Genomic DNA, 21,408 nt, shown 5'->3' on the forward strand with positions numbered 1-21,408 from the left:
CCCCTTTAAAAGTGTTACTGTTTGTGAAACAGAATTTGCTATCGGTGCCACACAAAAATAAGTGGATCAGCTGGTTGGTCCAGAAGGTGATTTAAAAGGCCATTCAGCATTTCAAATTGTTAAGGTCAAGCTTCATCAATGTATCCAACACCAAGATGATTTATCTAGGCAAACTACAACACTGTAGTCAGCATCAGCAGTCTAGGATTGGAGGTCAAACATGTTTTACAATGATGAGGTTGAGCTTTTTCAAATTAATTGACTTTTCACAAGCTAGGGATGCAGAAAGGTTGACAGAGAAGTCTTTAGATGCAACAAACCTTACACACAAGTGCTGCCTCATGAAATGCAATACAGCACTTGCACGAGAAAATGCATACAGTGCAAAGTGACCATGGCAGGCTTGTCTGGGGAACAAAGGAAACAATGCACGTGCTAGCAGAGAGAGGATCTGTTACTTCTGTGTACAAAATGCACAAAATGCCAGCTGGCAAACAATCACTGTCTCCTTGTAGACAATATGTAATAGGAAAATCAAGACGTTTGACTCAACATCTTATGGGTATAATAAGTGCATTTGACCAATAGCAGGTGCAAACTAATGTGCATTTGGCAAACAGTGCTGTGCAATGCTCACACCCACCTCCAGCTGTACGAGATATTGGATTAGCACCAGCAATGGAGGCAGGTCAGGGCTTGTATAAGAGCTGAGGCTAGGTGAGCACTGGGTCAGGAAGGCCGACTCTACCGAGCCCACAGACGTGATCACATCTCGTGGAAGACCCTGCTCAGTGCCACGAAACAGCAGCGCATGGCACGGCACCTGCGCAGAGCTGCTTCCCACATCGAGCCCAACATGGCATGGTTACATTTTGCACTTGAATATGTGTACAAATTTCAGAAATTAGTCAGCATAAACTTGCATGCGCAGTAAATTGTATTATTGCCAGCTACATAAGCAAAAATGGCTTTCAAATGTGTCTTAAACACATCACGTAACTGTGAATATGAGTGGTTTAAGGGACACTGAAGTACTTTTGATGGCTGTCCACAAGTGCTTTCATTCAATATGAGGCATGTTTATAAAATTAAGGGCCAACTTTAAGCTTGCTGCATAAACGCTGCAGTTTATACATGAATTATCAGGCTTCACATTGCTGGCTGATCACAGTGGCACCTCCCTCAGCATTTTCTCTCGGCTCTGCCCATCTTAACAAGAAGTATGGTTGTGTGATGATATTCGTGCAGATGATCTAACTGGCGTCCCAGGTGAAGTCATTTGTAATACTTTTACCACAGCAGTGCTCAGCAGTACTGTAAAACACAAGATGTTCGGCTGTAAAAACAAATTTGAGAAATGCCATTAATTCTTCAAGGCAATATGGCACGATTCCAGCTGCAAATGAGAACTGTGTGCTTCAAGTGCTGTGTTTATGTGTGCATTAGAAGAGACACAGATCTGGAAGGCGAGTGTAGTAAAACAGTTATTCAGAAAAGTTAGGTCCAGCCACAGACTATGAAGGCAGCATGGAGAAGAGGAGTGGTGAGATAGAACGTGACAATGATTAAGGACAGAATAGTGCAGTGGTGATGGCTGCACATGACACATAGAAGTGATTAGGTATCTCACATTAATTTATGCTCAATCCTATAGGAAACAACTAGGTACAGTGCTGTCTCCTTTAGGCGTAGACATACAACTGATCTCCACATGCACCTGTAGTGCTGTGGTTTGCCATTGCTGTACTCTAGCTGTGCCTCAAGGATGCTCATGAAGCGGTACATATCTTTACATGGCAGTTGTATGCAAACAGTACACTGTAGGAAGAGCACAGTCTAGGAGATACAGCCCTGCACACAGCCTTTGTGCTGAGGCCACCGCCCCTACAGTAACAAGAAAGAATGTGTAAGAGCAAAGTGGACATGACGGCAAACGTGGGAATGCACTTTTTCAAGCTGACTGGACACTGAAAACACTCGTTTTGTGAGACAACATTCTGCCAAAGTAGGTGGGACCTAGCCATAGTAGCACAGGATATGAGTTGAGGGGGAAGGCTGTTAGTGCCTAACAACAGAGTAACTTGTAATGACGTACAGTGATGTCTCACACAAAAGAAAATTTAAGAGTAAAATTTGTAGAGCAAGCGCGGTTCGTCCAAGGAACCAGATGCATTGCACGCAGGCACACCAGCCTGTTTCATGGGGCTCCACATTCCTGCGCGACCATTTTCTCTCACCTAGTCTTGCTCTCGCGTAGTTATTGTTTTGCCTTCAGATATGTGCTGAAGGAAAAGGCAGGTGACCATAGATCAGTTATTCCATCCTGAATCTTAAAGAAGGCTGAAGGTTCTCTACAGAAGTATTTTCTACCTCATCTACCTGAGGTGCACTAACTCAGACTAACTCATTTAGTCAAATAAGGTTTAATGGCACAAAAACGACTTACAGGGGGCCTGAAACACCCCTTGGGCTTGCTGAAGAAACACAGTCCGTGGCTAGCATACACTGCTGTGGACACGTCCGCCAAATTCTGCTATCGTGCTTCGGCGTGTGGATCTCACAAGTGCACCGCGAAGTCACCTTTTTCTCAAATGCCCTTTTTTTAGCAGATTCTGCTCCCCACTCTTTTCTGGACGCTTTATTTCATAATAAAGTCGATTCCCATAAGTGGCTGCTATTGGCCAATAGCTAACATCAATCAAGAAGGGTGTTTGGATCAGTGCGCTTCTTCCTACTGTTACTGTGTATATTTATGGACGCAGGTTAATAAACAGGCTGGAGTAAGCCAAAAATCTGCTCTTGAACTTCGATAATACTCATTACGTACGCAGGTGCCTGCGTAGGAAATAATGTCTTTTGAGTCAGCGAAGATGCCGCGCATGATGCAGTTCCCCGGGAGTAGATGTTGCCTATCGATTTGGTCACCCTGCTTATCCGTGTTGTAGCCGTCGGTTCTCGCTAATTTCGACTAGTTTTGAACACTCAACTAGCTTCGAACCATACAAAACTTAAAGGTCAGACCACATGCATGCTTGCCAGCGCGCGCTAACTCTTGGCCACTCCTGGGTTGATCCCTTGGCAGGCTTCGCTTAGTAATTAGCTATTGATAGTGCTCCAAAATGCGCAAGTTGGACGTGGCTATTATCCGTCGGTAAAGCTGGTGCAGGACAAAGCTGGTTTGCACCCTGCTGCGCAGCCATACAGGAGCACATGAGCGTGAGCACGCACTCTAGCCCTGTAGTACACAAAGCAAACGCTGCTGCTGCATGTAGCTGCGGTCTACTACAAAGCGCAGATACCGGGGCTGCTGTGGGTGCCACGACGAGTCCACTGGCTGAGCGCACTACGGCTCGCCGAGGACAACAGAATTTGGCACATTTGGCATGTCGTAGATGCCAAAATCGGAAATAGTGGATTCTACGTGAACATCTAAAATCAAATTCGAACTGTGCGCCATGGTGATGTTCAGTAGGCGGAGCATTGTGGGGACACCCTGCTACGCCGTAGCCTTCGTAGTGACAATCATTGATGAAGGAGTAGAAGCACCACGAACGGTATGTGTGATTGCCAATAACTCCACTTTTGCTAAGCGCATTGAAGAACTTTTTTGCGGCAAAGTATTTCTGAAATAGTCTAATTTAACTTAAGATGCATTTCTCCACTTCAATAAAAAGTGTTTCAGGGCCCCTTTAACCCAGACAGAACAAGGAAGTGTTCCCAGAAGTGCAGGCGAGTGTGAACATTAGAGCAAATACTAGTACCCACTTCCTCCATCCTACACTACCTCTTTCTGGATCTCGAACATCCTCTTCCTCGGTAAATACACGGACAATTTTTTCCTAGTGCATTGCAATATTATTATTATCTGCTTTTTCTCACAATTAATCAAGGTCTGGAAATAAATAATTAGGCTGCCAATAGGAAACAATGGGAAAACATGTATCGCGGAACGAGTGTGTCACAAAACATACCCACCGACAGAACTAATTAAGTTCATTCTACAAGGCACCACTGTCTCGTTCTCTTGATACAGTGCACCATGACAAAGCTTTTAGGAGAAAGCCTTGCTTAAAAAATGTACTCTGTCTAAACCACTTCCTTAGGTACAACTAAAACTGTAACACCAAATAAAGGTCAGTAAACAGGGAGAAGTGTACAGGCAGCTCATCATAAAGTAGCACGTCTTGAATAAAGACAGGGTGTATATCTGGTTGGGAGATGACGACATGTAGCAAATTCTGTAGACTACAGCTTACACACTTCCATATGGAGAAAAGCATGGGCTGCCAAGAAAGCTGCAGACGTCCACTAATATATGGTGTTCATGTACAAGTAAAATTTGATGAGACAATCCCAGTATTACGACCAAGTCAATGTAGTCTGCAAATATCAGAGAATGTACAGGGTCCGTACCACTTGTATAACGCATGCAAACAGTGTGCTCTGGAGTGTAACGACACTGCGACGCCAGTAAAGTTTAGGATAAGTTTGTTGAATCTTTTCTGTGCCAAAGATGAGTCTCACTCATCCAGGTATACTCCCCCCTCCCCCTCCCAATATATGCTACTGATGAATCTCATTTGTCTAGGGATTTCCTTTTGTCCACTGACTTCCGCAGATGAATTGCAGTTGTTTTATCATTCTAGAGGGATTTCTGTTCTACTAGTTGGCATCAGCTTTCCAGAAAACAGATTTTCGTTGAGAGGAGTTGCCAGAAACACACTGGAGGTCTGGCTCCTCTGCAGTTCAAAAATGGCAACACTGAGATAGACAGCTGCAGCGACAATGGCCACCCTTTTCAGTGCTGGCACTGTGGTGCTGTTGGGTGTTTCTTCAGCTAAAGTAAACAATTTGACTTGGACAGCTCTAGTGAGTCATGCTCAGAGCTTCAACTTAGTACTGACTACAGTAGAACTTTGTTCATACGTCTTGGAAAAAAAAAAAAATGTGAGAGAAAACTTAGTAACCAAGAAAATGTACGATCCGAAGTAACTACAAAATTTCACAGACTCAACTATAGTTGTCATTTATGTAATGTGAAGCCTTGCGTGAATCGTTGTGCACGAGGCACAAGACGTGGATGCGCGTCGAGCTGGTGGGGCTTTGGAGGCCGGAGACATGTTTTCTTCTTTTGCTATTGCATAGTGTTTTAAGACAGCGATGGGAAACCGAAACGAAATAAAGTGGGTGGGTAACGCCGGACGCTGCTGAAACGAAGCATGGCGCTCACATCATGCCACCTACAGCAGGGAATGGCGGTGCGTTCGGATTATCACCTACTAAATAAAAGCTGTGTTTAAAAAAACTGTGTTTCAATGTGTTAGTGCAAGCAAAAAGTGGTTTCAGGTTAAGTTCGTGAAAACTGCACGTTGATTGTTTAGCAATGGACGAGTATTTACAGTTTGATAATTGACAAGAAGAGCTAATGATACTGTACATTAATTTCAGTAAATCAATTTTGTGGTTAACAGAGAGTGGAGCCAAGTTCACTGAAGGAAGAACAGAGGACAAGGAGAAGTATCTGTCAAATCTGTGGTATATAAAGCACACAGCCTTCTTTTGTACTGCGTCAATTTCTTTTATATGACAGAGATGGTAAGGGTAACAGATTAGTGAGACATGTTCTAATATGGGCCGGATTAACATTTTGTATAATAGAAGCTCAGTCTCTTTTGGGGCAGATGAAATTGTATGTATCACATATCTTTTTAGTGCATCGTTAGCTATTGTCTGAACATGGTGAGACCAAGATAGAGTACTTGAGAAGATGACAGGTCGATATTTATAGTTGGATACCCTGTTTAAAGGTGAGTTATTGTGTGAATATAAAAAAAATGAAGGTATAGTCTTGTTTGTAAATGACATTACAATGGTTTTTTAAAAGTGCATATATAACAATAGACGCATTTTGCATATATAGCTATTCATTGCATACCCCATTGCAAAAACCAGTGTCTTCCAGTGTGAAACCAGAGTGTTTTTTTGATGCTGTATCACACTGGGGACACTGGCGCTCGCTGGGAATCACTGGGACGTCGGTGAGAATGCAGGATGATAGCTGGGTCACACTGGACGAGATGCTGGTCTCACTGATATGACACTGAAGCGCACTGGTTTGCACTGTACACATGCTGGTTCTCGCTGCAGTTCACCTGCTCCTACTGGAAACTGTGCTGGTTGCGTTTGTGCCATGCTGGTGCCAGAATGTAGTGCCTGTATATTCTTGAACAAAATTACGCCCCATTCTTTTGTAGCTTGTACGTAAAGAATGAATACGAGTTGTCATCATTGTCGCAGTGTTGTGGAGTCGTCACAAAACCAATGTGTAGTTCAGACTTGTTCAAACGGACCCCCAGGAAGCCTACCGCTGATTGATATAATCATACCGATAACAAAGCTGAGGCAATTCATGCTCTTCCGCTTTCCTTAGTGTACTAAAATGTAATGAATAAAAGGTTTCGAGCCTCAAATACACATTTTCTAGCATTCACCCGGTAGCCGCGCCAAGAACGCTCCCTTCCACCTAAACCTAAGCCTAACATACCCGCCGAGTCCGTCTACACGTTACCGGCCTATCTGGGTTCAGGAATCAACAACTCTAAAAAGCATAACTCACTCTATATTTCAGCTTTCGCATCAATGTTCTTATACAAATAATTTTAACGTGTCTACAGTGTCAGCACAAGAAGCGATGAGTGCCAATGACACGCGTTATAAACATGTGCTGTTGCCGAAGGCTGCCAGCATTAAGCTACGCTTCTCTGACGAAGATATGTGACTAGATGTGTCGATGGAAATATATTGTTGAAGTAAGAAAATGTTGCATGTTTCTTGCGCGAAGAACAAGAAACAGCAATTAAAATCAGCAGTAAAGGCCCATTCAGCATCCCAGATCAGCGGTTCATTTAGGACATTTTTCGAAGTTAAAATACCAATCGCAAAAGAAAATCAGTGTTACGGCACTTCTGTGCATACTATTGAATATGAACAAGAACATCTTCTTTTTGATACAAGTTTTAGTTACAGGGTGATAGAGCATCTACCATGTATGCACGAGACATGTCTGTGCGAAACTAAAGCTGCGCCTGGGTCTTGATATGCCAAATTATTCACAACTTGCCACGTGCTGGCATGGTGTAGTGATAAAGTACTAGACTTGGGATCCGTAGGTCAGACGATTGAATCCTGGTGGTACCATTTTTAATTTTTACTCTTTTTTTCTCATTTTTTTATTGCACTAAAACACTCTCATTTGCTTTTTCTATTAAAAAAAATATATACGGTGGCCAGGCACCATGCATTTCACAATCTAGAGCTGCTTTTTGCACAAGCACACAGTGCCCCAGCATCCAGCGCTCGAAACTGGGCCCATAATCCGTCATGGCACTGCAGAGTGGATACTGGGTTTTGCAATAGGGTATATGTTCTTTGCACATATACCTCGATATAATGAAGTAGGCAAAATCGCCAATTTTCTTCGTTATATCGAAATTTTGCTGTATTGAAATTTGAACTTATATGCATATAAGTACAGTTGCTGATCAATTTTTCATACATGAAAAGGGGCCGCAGAATCTTCTGAATTATTGGGCAATCGAAAATAGGAAATTTGAATGAGAAAACAATTTGTGTTGATGAATTTGGGAGTCGGCGACGAATGATATGGTTTCATGCCACATCAATGATACTTTCAGATCAGCGGTACGAATTAAGTGAAGCCAGCCACACTTTCGCGCGCACTCCGCCCACATGGCTTTCATGAAAAGCGCCAGCAGCGGGTAGCGAATGCTTCGTCTGCCTCTTGCTCCAACGAGCCATCTAAACTCAATATTACGCAACCTCCAATACTAAACGCACAGGAAGAAAGCTTACATGATGCCACGCCGTCTCGGCACTCCCACTCTTTGCACACGCGGCAGATTACCTCTAAAGCAGGGTGTGCGGCTGCGTATACACTCAGCCGCGCTTACAGCCATGCACAGCCACAGCCTAGACATGCGCCAGAAGTCGCGACGTGCATGAACTTAGCTCTACTCCTCCCACCCTATTTATTTGCCCCTTGCACGCACTTGATAGTGTTACCGTGAGCTTGCTCCCTTCCCCCTCTTTCCCTTTGCTCGCATGGGAAGGCGGCACTCGTGAAGCCGCCATCTTTCTTGTCTCACGTTTGCACACTTTCACTCGCACCTAAAGCATAAAGTGCACAGAACGTGATAGGATCTTATCGCACTTGGTCTTTATACGGAACATGATGCTGAATCCTGCTTGGCATGTCCCTCTTGTAGCGCCACGCACGATTTGAGAGGCGTGTTTGCAAGCAGCCGCCTGTAATTTAATCGTTTGGCCATCTGCATCCGTGTAAGTTTCCATTTATTGTCTTGACATTCCTTGCATTGCTTTGCGGCAGAAGCAAAATTCCGTTATATTGAAATTGCACACAAACACATTTTGTTATATTGAGGTTCTAAATACATGGTGTTCTATGCACAAGAGGCTATGAAAAGCTAAATACTTCATTGTATTGAGAATTTTGTTATACTGAAGTTCGTTATGTCGAGGTTCAACTGTATATGCAAAGAAACTGCAAAACTTGTGACAGCACACTGGTATGATTGCGTGGCAGTTAGGAAACAAAATTCAGAAAGGAAAGCATGACCCTTTGTTTTGTTGCTCCCTACATGAACACCGCAGCTCAGTCATGGCTGTGGAGGGCAGCGATGGCGCTGCTATGTGCAGTCGTAAACTAACAAATCAGCTGTCGGGGTCACCTAAATTCCTTCCTTGTACAGGTAATTTCGCTGTAGTACTCTTTACTACAGAGGCGTCACAATAGATATGAAAGATACGAATTCGGCTGGGGCATACGGAGTCCTTCGTTATACAGGCAATTTCGTTGTAAAGGTATTCATTGTAGAGGTGTTTCACTGTCATAAAAAGTCAAAATACTGCTCAGTACCTCGATACAGTTTTGCTTCCAGCCAATCAGTGAATGCACTTGTGAATTGACAATGTTGCAAGTGAAAAAAAGAAAGATAGACTGAGCCCTGAATAAGCATGCACTACTCATGAGGAAATTTTCACTGCTTACATGGTTGACAAACTTTTACCCCTTTGGTATGACCTAAAGGGCTGCACATACAGTCGTCGAATGATTTTTCGGACTCCAAAAATTCGGACATGCTCAATTATTCGGTCTGCTTCAAGGCACCGCCATTCTCCTCATAGACCATAATGTATAACAACTGCCGAAAGTTAGGACACCTTGCAACCTCTCGTCTGATTTTTCGGGCACTCCTTGAGCCAACTGAATTGAGAGCACCATGCACCGACTCTGACTGGTGCATGGTTTGACTTGCTGAACGCCACTTTTGTTTTGAACAGAGCCTCCTTGCTGCCCCATGAAGTGACGCTACTGCAAATCCCCGCTCATCATCATCGTTTCTGCCTGGTTCAATAAAATGGCTACAGCAGTTCTGGTCTCAGCTTAGTAAGCCATGTCAAGACAATCCAGCAGCTGGTTTGTTTCTTTCTTTGTGCACGGCGCTGTGAGTAGACCACGTTTTTCGTTTGTGCGACTGGTGCCAGCATGACGGTGTGGTGGTGTTTGCTTTGTGTGCTGTGTCGAGGTTGCGGTGATCCAACGCAGCATATGGAAACATCGAGTCAATTTTCTAATGGCGCCGACAGTGCCCGCGCAGACTGCGCTGTGGAATGCCGGCAAGCAGGTGCCGGGAGGCCTAGGATTTGTCGCCTTCTGATGTGCTCCCTACTGACACCAAAAATGTTCCGCTGAGACCTGCGCAGTGGTTGCATTGCGATTCCGGACACCGTCTCATTTGATAGTTTCACAGGTGCTGACACTGCTGTACTGACGTGCAGAACTCGACGACGGTGAGATCATTCGTCAGGTTTCTGCTGCACCGCCATACGATGACTCCAACTCGGAAGATGACGCACCATGTGCTATGCTGCCGTCGCATGCGGAACGTGTACAAGCAGTGACTGTGCTTTCAGCTACCTATAGTGCCCATACGACCCTCTCCGAGATTCAGGCTTATCTGATTTCGCGTAAACGGAACAGTGCGCAACGGCGCATTCACGATTTCTTCAAGCCTACTGCCGAGCCTGAAAAAGTGCATGGAAATAAAGGATTTCTTTTTTTTTTTTTCTTAATTTGCTTTTTCGGACACCTGCTTATTCAGACATTTCCACAGTCCCCATGAGGTCCGAATAAACAGTTGGTGACTGTACATCATTTCAGGAAAGGACTTGCGAGTTTCAATATAACAACATGTGCTGTACCTTTTCATAGAGGCTGGAGGCCTTGGCTGTCTGGTTATGCAGGTTATCCAAGGTGTATGCAGACTACCGTGCAGTGATAACTTTTCAATATTTGCAGCCAGGTGCACAGTCAAGTTCTCAGGTCGTGTCAGGAACTCCTTCACCTCCATCAGTTTTTTTATCACCTGCCAGCAGAAGCATAAGAGCACACAAAGATTTGATGAAAACAATTGGTTAAACTCAACAATCCCTGAATGATGAAGCCATGGTTTTCTGGCCAAAGAAGGGTACAAAAATACTGAAGGGATCCTCACCTTGGTTGGATCCACCTTCAGCTGCCGCAGCAAGTCGTACAGGAAGGTCTGCTGGCGGAGCATACTGCCAGCGGTATGATTACTTTCTGGCCGAAACGAGAGTATCCGTATGAGCGTTCCGGTGATCTTTATCCCTGAGCGCTTCTTCTTGACCACATCCTTGACCATCTTGTTAGCCACAACTTGGATCCGGTCTGGCTCAAACTGTATGCCAGTCAGCAAGTCGTGCACCCACTGCACTCCTTGGAAATATTTCTCACGGTCTATCTACAATAAAAACAGGTGAAAGGCGACTTCAACCAGAACTACTTAAAACAGGCGACTGCAAAACTATACAAATGATGCGGAATACAGCTAGGCAAATTTAGAAACATTGATGCTTTAAGAGTAGTCTAGTTTGAAATGCAATGTTTTGCTGTGCAGGTGGAAATTCATGTTCCACTGTCATGAGTTATGATATATTGTTCCTTTAAGCTGTTGAAGCACCTATTGTTCTGCCCTGAAGAAGAGATGCTGAATCAAGAAAGAAAAATAGTTTTAAAATAAATAAAAAGAAGACATGAACATAATCTAAAATGCTTGCAAATTTTATGAAAGAACAGCAAATGCTACATATGCTTGAAAGCAGTGTGTTGAACTGAACCTAAACCTGAACTGAGAACTGTGCCCGAACCACAATTTTGGGTGGAACTGAACCCAAGCCTGAACCAATATTTTTGGAACATGCATGAACCTGAATCGAACCTGAATCGACAAAAGTAACGGTTACCAGTTTGGCCTAAAACGGTATAAACATATAAGGCGACAAGGGTGCTCAGTAGTTTGCATGATTGTTTGAATAACTGTACTTCAATCAGTACACCCTACTAGCAGATCGTTACGACTCACAAGTTATGTTTTGTGCAAGAATGGGGACAGACGAAGGGCATGTGGATGTAACACCATCAACTTCGGCAGAGGCACTTGCACTTCTGAAGTCGACCATGCCAGTTGTGTTTCATGGCCGAAAAGTGACGAAAAGTGGCCAAATTTCTGGTAGTGCTTCCAATCAGGCTGTTTGGTCAACTTGTCACTAAAACTTTATAAATTAGATAAACACGGAGAGCAGAAAAGACTGTTTTCGAGGAGGGACGAGTTCAGCTGCATAAGTTATTGTAACCATAGCACTGTGGTCGCTAATGAATGCCTTCCCCTTCTCAGTGAGCCGTAATCGTGGCTGCAAATGGCACGCAAAATCAGATTTTTTTACGTGCCATGATTCAACGCATGTTTGGTGCTTAGCAAAGCAAAGTACACCACTCTTTGAGTTGTAGAAATTATTCATGGGGCACAATGTGGGTGCTTTTGACTAAAGGTTGGCAAACTCGAGCCATCAGTCAACTTACTCGGACTCGGAACAACCCGCGAGTCTAAGTTTGAGTGGGCTTGGCTGAGTAGAATTTTGGCGAGTCTAAGTCCGAATGAGCCCGGCTGAGCAGAATTTTGTTGAGTCTTAATGCGAGTGACCCAGCTGAGTCTGAACTGATAATTTTGAGTTAAATAAATGAACTTATACAGTCAAACCTCAATATATCAAACACAGATATATCAAATTATTGTGTATATCAAACACTTTCTATATCACCTGGAAAATCGCATATTTTTTTATTTTTTATTTCGAATGGGGTCGGATGTGAAATGGATATATTTAACTCTACCATCCCAGACCATGTGCGCTCTGTGGACAGGCGGTGAGCTTTTCCGCAACACCCTCGAAGTTAGCGGTGGCGTGATGGCCGTTCCCGACTGCTGCGCACTATAGCTGCACACATAGATAATGCCGAGTGTGCTATTTGAACGTAGCGGCGTACACACGCGGTGGCTTGGCTAGTTCGGCAACATCAACAACGCATTGCATTTGCCGCACTGACTCCTCCTCGGTGCCGCGCTCTACGCCTGCCGCGCCTCACGACAACTGGCAGTTTGCATACTCAAAGACGTGCGACAGCGCGCGCTCACTGGGCTCACTCACAGACCCCTTGGCAGACGCCACTTAATACTTTGTTATTGACAGTGTTTCAAAATACTTCGATTGACGGTCGTGGAGATCGCAGCAGAAGTAGCGGCCAAACAAAGACGCTGCCGAGGTTGATCCCGCAAGCGGTGATGTTGCCTTGCTCCCGATTTCAACTGTGGCTGTAGTTGCTTTGGCCCTTCTACAGCGCTACTGCGGCGCAATAGAGGGCACCGGCCTACCGTGTATGGATCGATTAGACTATGTTGAGGACTCCATGTTTAAGCATGCGGCTGCCAATAAGACTTCGCGCGGCCTATGCTAATTGCGTGTGGCGTAATTGACTGCGAGCTCCTGGGGGACGAAGTCGTTGTTGTCTAGGCCAATTGCGTGTGGTGCAACTGAACAACGATCCCCAATCGCACCCTTGGTTCGTTGATTGATTTGAAGAAGTTTTTGATGTGTTTTTTACATAATTTTATATATCAAATTCTGGCTATATTGAACTATTTCGTGATCAGTGCGTTATTCGATATATCGAGGTTTGACTGTATATGTCTGCAATCTCAAAAAGAAAGAAAAATCATTTCATCTTTGCATTGTGTGTAGTTGTAACAAAGGCGGCTCTTTATGACTTTTTAGGAGTTGAGTTTACAACTTACGCTTTATGGATAAGTGTTGCTTACAGGCAACGCACAAACCAAAAAAATTTATTTTCTTTATAAATTTTGGTGTTGAGTACCGAGTATTTAGCTAGATGTCTTCAGCCAATGCTGAATGACAGACAGCAAATGTCATTTGTTGGGTTAGAGCCAAAACAGAGGTCACGGAAGAAGTTTGGCACATGACTCTTTATCTCAAACACTCTCTTTTCAACAGAAACCTGCTCCTCACTCTTTCCCGGATGCTTTATTTCGTAATATAGCATATTCCCATGTGCGGCTGCTATTGGCCAATAGCTGACGCCAATAAAGAAGGGCATTTAGATCAGAGCGCTTCTTACTGTTAAAGTGTATATTTACTGATGAAGTTTAATAAACAGGCTGAAGTAAGCAAAAATATGCTTTCGAAGTTCAATAATAATTATGTACTTCTGGAAGAAGTCAACTATTGTCTGCTCACACTCGGCTGCCTGCATAGGAATTAAACTTTGGCCACCATGCTTATCGGTGCCGTAGCCGTCGAGTCTCGCTATTTTCAACTAGTTTTGAAGCCTTGAACCAAGCGCACGCTTGCCAGCTCGCACTCACTCCAGGCCGTTCCTTGTTAGATGCCTCAGTAGACTTATTGATCACGCTTTAATATGTGCAAGTTGGATATGGCTACTATCCGTAGGTCAAGCTGGGGAAGGACAAAGCCGGTCTGCACCATGTAGCACAGTCAGACTGGTGCATATGAGTGCGAGCATGTGCTCAAGCCCGGTCATGCGTAAAGCAAAAGCTGTGCATACGCACTGCAGTTGCATGTAGCTGTGGTCTGCTATGTAGCGTAGATACTGCGGCCGCCGCGGGGTGCCGCAACGAGTCCACTGGCTAAGCACACTGCAGCTCACTGAGGACAACTGCATTTGGCTTACGTTTGCCACGTTGTAGGTGCTAAAATCGGAAGTATGGCATCTATGTCAACATCCAAAATCAAATTTGAACTGTGTGCTACGGTGACGTCTAGTGGGCGGAGTGTTGCGGGCATGCCCTACTGCGCCGTAGCCTTCACAGTGCAAGGCATTAACTCCGCTTCTGCTGAACGCATTGAAGTACTTTTTACAGCAAAGTACATGTATTTCTGAAATAGCCTATTTTAACTTAAAATGCATTTATCCACTTCGATAAAAAGTTGTTCAGGGCCCCTTCAACGTTTTTTTTTTCATCCCTTTAAAGAGACAAAATGGTGAGTGCTAGAAGAATGTTCCTTTCATTCAAGTTACGTATTCTTAATTTGAATGAAAGTTCACTGCTTCCATCCAATAAGCTGGAATATGACTGTATGAGCTCACACACTATTCATGCTATTCCTCTTAAAGGCAGATCAATAATGTTTATGCCAAATTTGTACGCTACAACCTTTCTTTTGACCCTTGCAGATGCACCTGCGTTTTCCAACATTTCACTGCAATAGCAAATTCATGAAAACGAAATAGTGTGAAATTTAACCCTAAATAGAACACTTTAGTTGTAACCAGACAAGTGTGACGACATTCTACATATTCTTCTCGGTTGAAGGTAAAAAACGAAGTTCTTCCATCAGTTGGTAAAAGGCTATTACAACATCGATACACCACATAATAACACTTACTCTGAAGGATATGCTACAGATATTCTGAAGGATATGCTATAGTAACATCTTTACTTACGTGAAATACAAACTGTTTTAGGTACCTTCTTTTTCAACAACCATTACTGAATGGAAAGCCTTTCTGATGAAGTTGCTACCCCATGATTTATTGTCGTTTGAAAAACAGTCACAGTGTAGTCTTTTTTTTTTTTTTTTAATCTGCAGTGTTACTTATGGTTTTGTTGTGCCTTAATGCTTCTAACAAATTCTGTTATTAATTCAATTTTACGTGCAGTGCTTATGTCATGTATGTCGTGCCTTACTCTATGTAACAATTTGCTATGTACCTACTCGTTATGATCTCTCCGAGATAGCAGTATTCATAAGTAAATATCTAAGAAAAAGAAAGAAATGTGATTATATGTCTGGTATGATTGCCAAAGCATGGTGGATGTAACAGCATACCAAAAGGCAGAGGGAGGCATACTGGGCATGGGAGCCGGCAAAGAAGCGGGCACTGCACTCGAGGCCCAACCCAGTGACTATGTGGATGGTGTCTGCCTCCAGTTGGTTGATGACGTCGTTGTGGTTCAAGCGCCCTGCACAGACAAGTGGCCATATGCAGGTCCCTCAATACACCTTCACAGCACTGTGAGATACTTAGGATGACTACCTAATTGCAATTTGCAACACAAAGCTAGAATAACCTATAGCAGCAAAAGAAAAATAACATACAAGATGACATAACTAGGTAAGCTATGGCTCAATCAGGAGATTAAATTAAAAAAACAAACATACAGATATCACTCTCTTACTGTACCTTACAGATACTATGTAGAGCATAAAGCTTATGCAGGAGGAAGTTGCTAGAAGCAGTGTTGAAAACTCCAAACGGCCATGTCAAAACTTCTGGTTCTCCATGATTTTACTTGCATGATGTGGCACAATAGCAACAGGTTTACAAAAAACATACCAAAATGAATGTTGTAGAACAGGGGTTTTCAATCATGTTGGTCCCAAGTAACCCTGCTAAGCTCAGTGAAGCACCAAGGAACCCACCCCCCTCTCCACCTCTAATAGTGAGGCTACGCGTAGCGCACAACATGTTTGGGGCCAATGGTGGCGTTGGGCAGGCTACTTTGACGGCGACATGGTACCAGCGTGGTCCAAACTGGGTGCAATCATTATGAGCCAAGACAAGACAGCGTTGCAACCAAGGCATGCTGAGAAAGAATGACAGTTTTCAGTGCTTATCACACAAGAACACTTGTAACATTTCATCATAAGTGGTCTTAGAATTAGTGCCGACTCTACTCTGAGTACAGTAAAACATAGTTAATTCGGATTTTATGGGATTGAAAAAAAAAAGAAGATGTCCGAATTAACCAAATGTTGAATTATCTAGGGTATCAAGAAAGCAATAAACAACACTTACTACATCAATACGCTTTTATTTACTGAGTGAATCAGCAAATGCTGTTTCTATTTTGTACAAGAGCAGTGTAGAAGCTGCAGTTCTCGTCAGCTCGCGAGTGATTAGTGCTCGCAGCGACAAAGGCCTTGCGGCTTCCTTTGCAATGTGGCCGCGGCGTGCGGCGTCATCTGAGGCACGGTTTTCAATACGACGCTCACATCTCAATAATTTTTTTTTTTTTGCCTGTGAGCTGGTCGCTAACAAATCGTCCGTCCATCGCGATATAGCTGGTGCTTTTCATCTTCGACAGCTTTGTACCGAGTCAAAGCGAAACTACTGTTTGCCACAACCGCTGTGGACAACATTGCGGCTGTTATCGACGCAATCATGGACGGCGACCTTACGATTCTGAATGCAAGCGGCCGACACACACGCCTTGTCAAAATGAAGCTACTGTTTGTTGTAACAAATGTGTATGAAACCACGGTCGTTAGCGACCGTGGTTTTTAAGGCACATGGCCGACGCGTTTGCTGCTACCGCTCCAGACGAAACTGCGGTGGTTTATCGACGCAACCATGGATGGCAACTACACAGTTATGAAGGCACGCGGCCAGCCACCAACATGGTTTTATGCGCGGCAATAAACGCAAGAATAAAGGCTTTAGGGCACAATCAGACTCGAAGCGTTCCGGCGTTGCTGTCAGTCACGTATCATGTAGGATTTCCGCTGAAGACTATGCGGACTCCGCTGCTTTGGTTCGGTTGGACACTAGCGCCCTTTTTGCTCTTCTGCGTCGCGCATTTGCAGTGCTCTGCGCTCGCCGAGCTACCGTACTAGAACCAGCTGGCTTATGCCACTCGGTGCATTTAATCTTTAAAGGGGCCCTAAACCACCCCTCAGGCTTGGTGAAATAACATAGTCCTCGGGTAGCATACGCTGCTGTGAACATCTCAGCCAAATTTTGCTGTTGTACGCGGTGCGTGGAGCTTGCAAGCGAATTGCGCAGCCACCTTTTTCTCAAACGCTTTCTTTTCAATAGAAGGCCCTGTCCTCACTCTCTTCCGGACACACTATTTCGTCATCGAACGCACTACTTCATAATTCCCTTAGGCGGCTGCTATTGGCCAATAGCTGACATCAAGTTGTGTTCGGCTAGACGGCATAGATATCGTGGCTGCTGCGGGGTGTCACCACAAGGCCACTGGCTAAGCGCACTGCGGCTCGCTCAGGGCAACCGCGTTTGGCTTATGTTTAGCGCGTTGTAGGCACCAAAGGAGGAAGTCCTGGCATCTACGTTATTACCCAAATTAAATTTGAACTGTGCGCCATGGTGGCATTTAGAAGGCGGAGCGTTGTGGGCATGCCCCGCTGCGCTGTAGCCTTCACAGTGCAAGGCATTGAAGAAGGAACGGGAGCACAGCGGATGCCGTGCTTGATTGCCAATAACTCCGCCTCTGCCGAACGCATTGAAGTACTTTTTGCGGCAAAGTATTTCTGAAATATCCTATTTTCACTTCAAATGCATTTCTCCACTTCGATAAAAAGTGGTCGAGGGCCCCTTTAATCCTCCACCGTATACTTCAGCGTGTGTACTAGTGGCACCTATCTGCAAACGGCAAAAATGCACATGATTCGCCGTTTTAGTTATATGGTAAGTGCAGAACCAGGGAAAATTTATCAGTGGCTCGCAGGAAACTGAGGAGGGGCCTGCAGAATCCCTAGGTTCCACGGAACCCACTTTGAGAACCCATGCTGTGGATGATGTAACATAACAAGCACATGACCTACCAACTAGCATAGTACATTTTTTCCTGCAAAATGTGCATGTGCTCTGCCCGCTTTCGATTTCTGCCTCGGCACAAAATGGCATAAAACAGCTGTTGAGGTCGACAAGCCAATAAATACTGTTACACATGAGGTGTTTAATGCAGAACCAGATGAATCTGGTTGATAGGCGCGGTTGTTGAAGAGCGGTCTCGCGGCAGCCCGGCTAACGTCGTTCTCTTCTTTCTTTTCGTTGTCTCCGCGGCAGGCGTGGTTCATGACAGCTTGTGACATTTCCCCGCTGGCAGACGAAGCCCGCCGGGCGAGTCAGTCATCTCGTGGGTTGTAATGCCTCAGACGCGCGACGTGCGTCACTTCAGCCTTGGCCGAGCGTCGTCCACTGCTCATGAGACGCGCAATGCGGTAGTTTACTTCGCTGAGGCGCTCCAGAATAACGTAAGGGCCGACGTAGTGGGCGAGAAACTTCTGGCACAAGCCACGCTTCCGCAACGGCGTCCAAAGCCACACAAGGTCCTCAGGATCGAAGGAAACGTGGCGGTGACGCCCGTCATAGCGGATCTTGGACCGCTCCTGCGATGCTAGGGTGCGTAGCCTAGCGAGGCGTCGCGCTTCTTCTGCTCGACATAGGATCTCATCAATTGATTCGTTGTCATGAACGAAGTAGGGAAATATGGTGTCGAGGGTGTAGCGCGGCGGACGAGCATACAGAAGGAAAAATGGTGAGTAACCAGTGGTCTCGTGTCTCGCGGTATTGAAGGCATAGGTAATGAAAGGCAAGATACTGTCCCAATTCTTGTGTGCTGAATCGACGTACATGGATAGCATGTTGGCAAGCGTTCTGTTTGTGCGCTCGACCAGACCATTAGTTTGTGGATGGTAGGGCGTAGAATGGCGGAAGCTACATGAACACAGACGAAGGGTTTCTTCAACCACGTCCGCGGTAAACTGTCGCCCACGATCGCTGATTACTATGCGAGGAGGTCCATGTCGGAGTATAACGTTAGCCAGCAAGAAGATAGAAACTTCTGTAGCTGTGGCCGATGGCAATGCGGCGGTCTCACAATAGCGGGTAAGGTGATCTACGCAAACGATAACCCAACGATTACCCTTGGAGGATCGCGGGAAAGGGCCCAGAAGATCTATACCAACTTGCTCAAAGGGGACGCTAGAAGGGGGAACTGGTTGAAGCAGGCCATGTGGCGCTTGTGGCGGACGCTTGTAGCGCTGGCATTGAGAGCAGCTGGCGACGTACCGTTCGATATCTTTCCGCATCTTAGGCCAGTAAAAACGTTCTTGAGCCCGGTAGAGTGTACGTGTGGAACCAAGATGACCGGAAGTTGGGTCATCGTGCATGGCGTGTAATACTTGGTGGTGAAGGTTCTTGGGGACAACTAAAAGGTAGCGTGCACCGGTGGTCGAGTAGCTCTTCTTATACAGCGCGCCACCATCACGTAGGCGAAAGCGACTGCCTGCAGGTGACTCCTGTGCTGCCGCGAAGAGCGGTTGTAAGCTCTCGTCCTTGTGCTGCTCGGATATGACGGTACCCATATCCGGAAATTCCGGGGACACAAAAGCGATGTATTCATCAAAATTGTCCGCATCACATTCAGTTGTTTGAAGTGGCATCCGAGAGAGACAATTAGCGTCAGCATGTCGCCGGCCACTTTTGTAGCAAATAACGAAATCGTATTCCTGTAGACGGAGGGCCTAGCGCGCTAGTCGTCCTGAGGGATCCCGCAGATTCCCAAGCCAGCATGGCGAATGATGATCTGTTATCACAGTGAAGGGGTGCCCATAGAGATACGAACGAAACCGTTGCACGGCGAAGATGACCGCCAGACACTCTTGTTCGGTGACTGTGTAGTTGCGCTCGGAGCGGCTCAAGGACCGGCTAGCGTAAGAGATCACGTGCTCACTGTCGTCAACACGCTGAACTAGCACAGCACCGATGCCTACGCCGTTGGCATCGGTGTGAATTTCAGTTGGTGATGAAGGATCAAAGTTCCAAAGAATTGGTTGGGATGTCAACAGGAACTTGAGCTGGCGAAACGATGAGTCGCAATCTGCAGTCCACTCAAAGGGAACGCCTTTTTGGAGAAGGCGTGTAAGGGGATGAGCCACGTCAGCAAACCGGGGAATGAATCGGCGAAAATAGGAGCACAAGCCCAAGAAACTTCTTAACTGCTTGACAGAGTTGGGTACTCTAAATGCTTCTACGGCCGCAGTCTTTTGTGGATCTGGTCGGATGCCTTCTTTAGCGACGAGATGGCCTAGCACAAGAGTTTGTCGTTCCCCAAAACGGCATTTTTTTGAATTGAGCACAAGGCCCGCTTTCTCCAAGCAGTTCAAGACCAAATCCAAACATTTGTTGTGCTCACTAAACGTTCGCCCGAAGATCACAACGTCGTCTAAGTAGCACATGCAAACTTCCCATTTTAAGCCGCGTAATATCGTGTCCATAAACCTTTCGAACGTTGCAGGTGCGTTACACAACCCGAAAGGCATCACGTTAAACTCGAATAGTCCGTCGGGTGTTACAAATGCTGTCTTTTCTCTGTCGTCCTTGTGTATAGGAATTTGCCAGTAACCTGACCGTAAATCGATTGAGGAAAAGTAAGATGCCGCAAAGAGACAGTCGATGGCGTCGTCAATTCGTGGGAGCGGATACACATCTTTCTTAGTGACGGCGTTTAGGCGACGGTAATCAACACAGAACCGCCACGTACCGTCTTTCTTCTTCACCAATATCACGGGTGCTGCCCAAGGACTAGATGATTCTCGAATGACGCCTTTGCATAGCATTTCTTGGACCTGATCACTGATTATCTTGCGTTCTGACGGAGATACACGATAGGGTTTTTGTCGGATTGGCTGGGCGGCTCCTGTGTTGATGCGGTGACGAGTTCTGGACACAGGAATTGATGGCGGGCCATCGTGCTGCGCAAAGTCGAATACCGAGGTATGTTTCGTAAGCAGGGCCATCAAAACTCGACGCTCGTGATCGCTGAGTGACTTATCAATCATGGAAAGTATCTTCGAGCTCCCGGGGCTCGAGACACTGGTTGCTCCTCCATCGGGGAGCTCTGTAAGTACTGCCACCGATACGGGCGAGTCTTCCTGAAACGTGGCAATCTTTAGGCCTTGAGGTAGCACTGCCGCTTCAGTGGAACAGTTTAGCGCCCAAAGCCCCGCGCATCCATTGGTCACTGAGACTACGCAGTGCGGAACTAACATGTTTTTCTTGAGGCAGTTCCGATGTACAGGTTCCACTGCAGCGTCGAACGGGATAGGAGCCGGAGATGAACAGGCGACGGCAACATGCATCGCGGATAAGGCGGGCACAACTGT

The 21,408-nt window shown here is 45.5% G+C and overlaps 1 protein-coding gene across 1 annotated transcript in view; it reads right to left on the bottom strand.

Annotated features, from left to right (window-relative positions):
• Positions 1 to 21,408, bottom strand: part of LOC126547826 (uncharacterized protein C05D11.1-like) — a 120,785-nt gene that overhangs the window by 15,103 nt on the left and 84,274 nt on the right. Inside the window, exons 15-18 of the mRNA XM_050195818.3 lie at positions 15,325 to 15,458; positions 10,596 to 10,862; positions 10,303 to 10,466; positions 644 to 833 (exon numbers count right to left, since the gene is read on the bottom strand). Coding sequence (XP_050051775.1) covers positions 644 to 833; positions 10,303 to 10,466; positions 10,596 to 10,862; positions 15,325 to 15,458 — 755 coding nt within the window. The remainder of the gene's footprint in view (positions 1 to 643; positions 834 to 10,302; positions 10,467 to 10,595; positions 10,863 to 15,324; positions 15,459 to 21,408) is intronic.

Source organism: Dermacentor andersoni, chromosome 1 (assembly GCF_023375885.2).
Source record: "Dermacentor andersoni chromosome 1, qqDerAnde1_hic_scaffold, whole genome shotgun sequence".
In the NCBI taxonomy this organism is placed as follows: Eukaryota; Metazoa; Arthropoda; class Arachnida; order Ixodida; family Ixodidae; genus Dermacentor; species Dermacentor andersoni.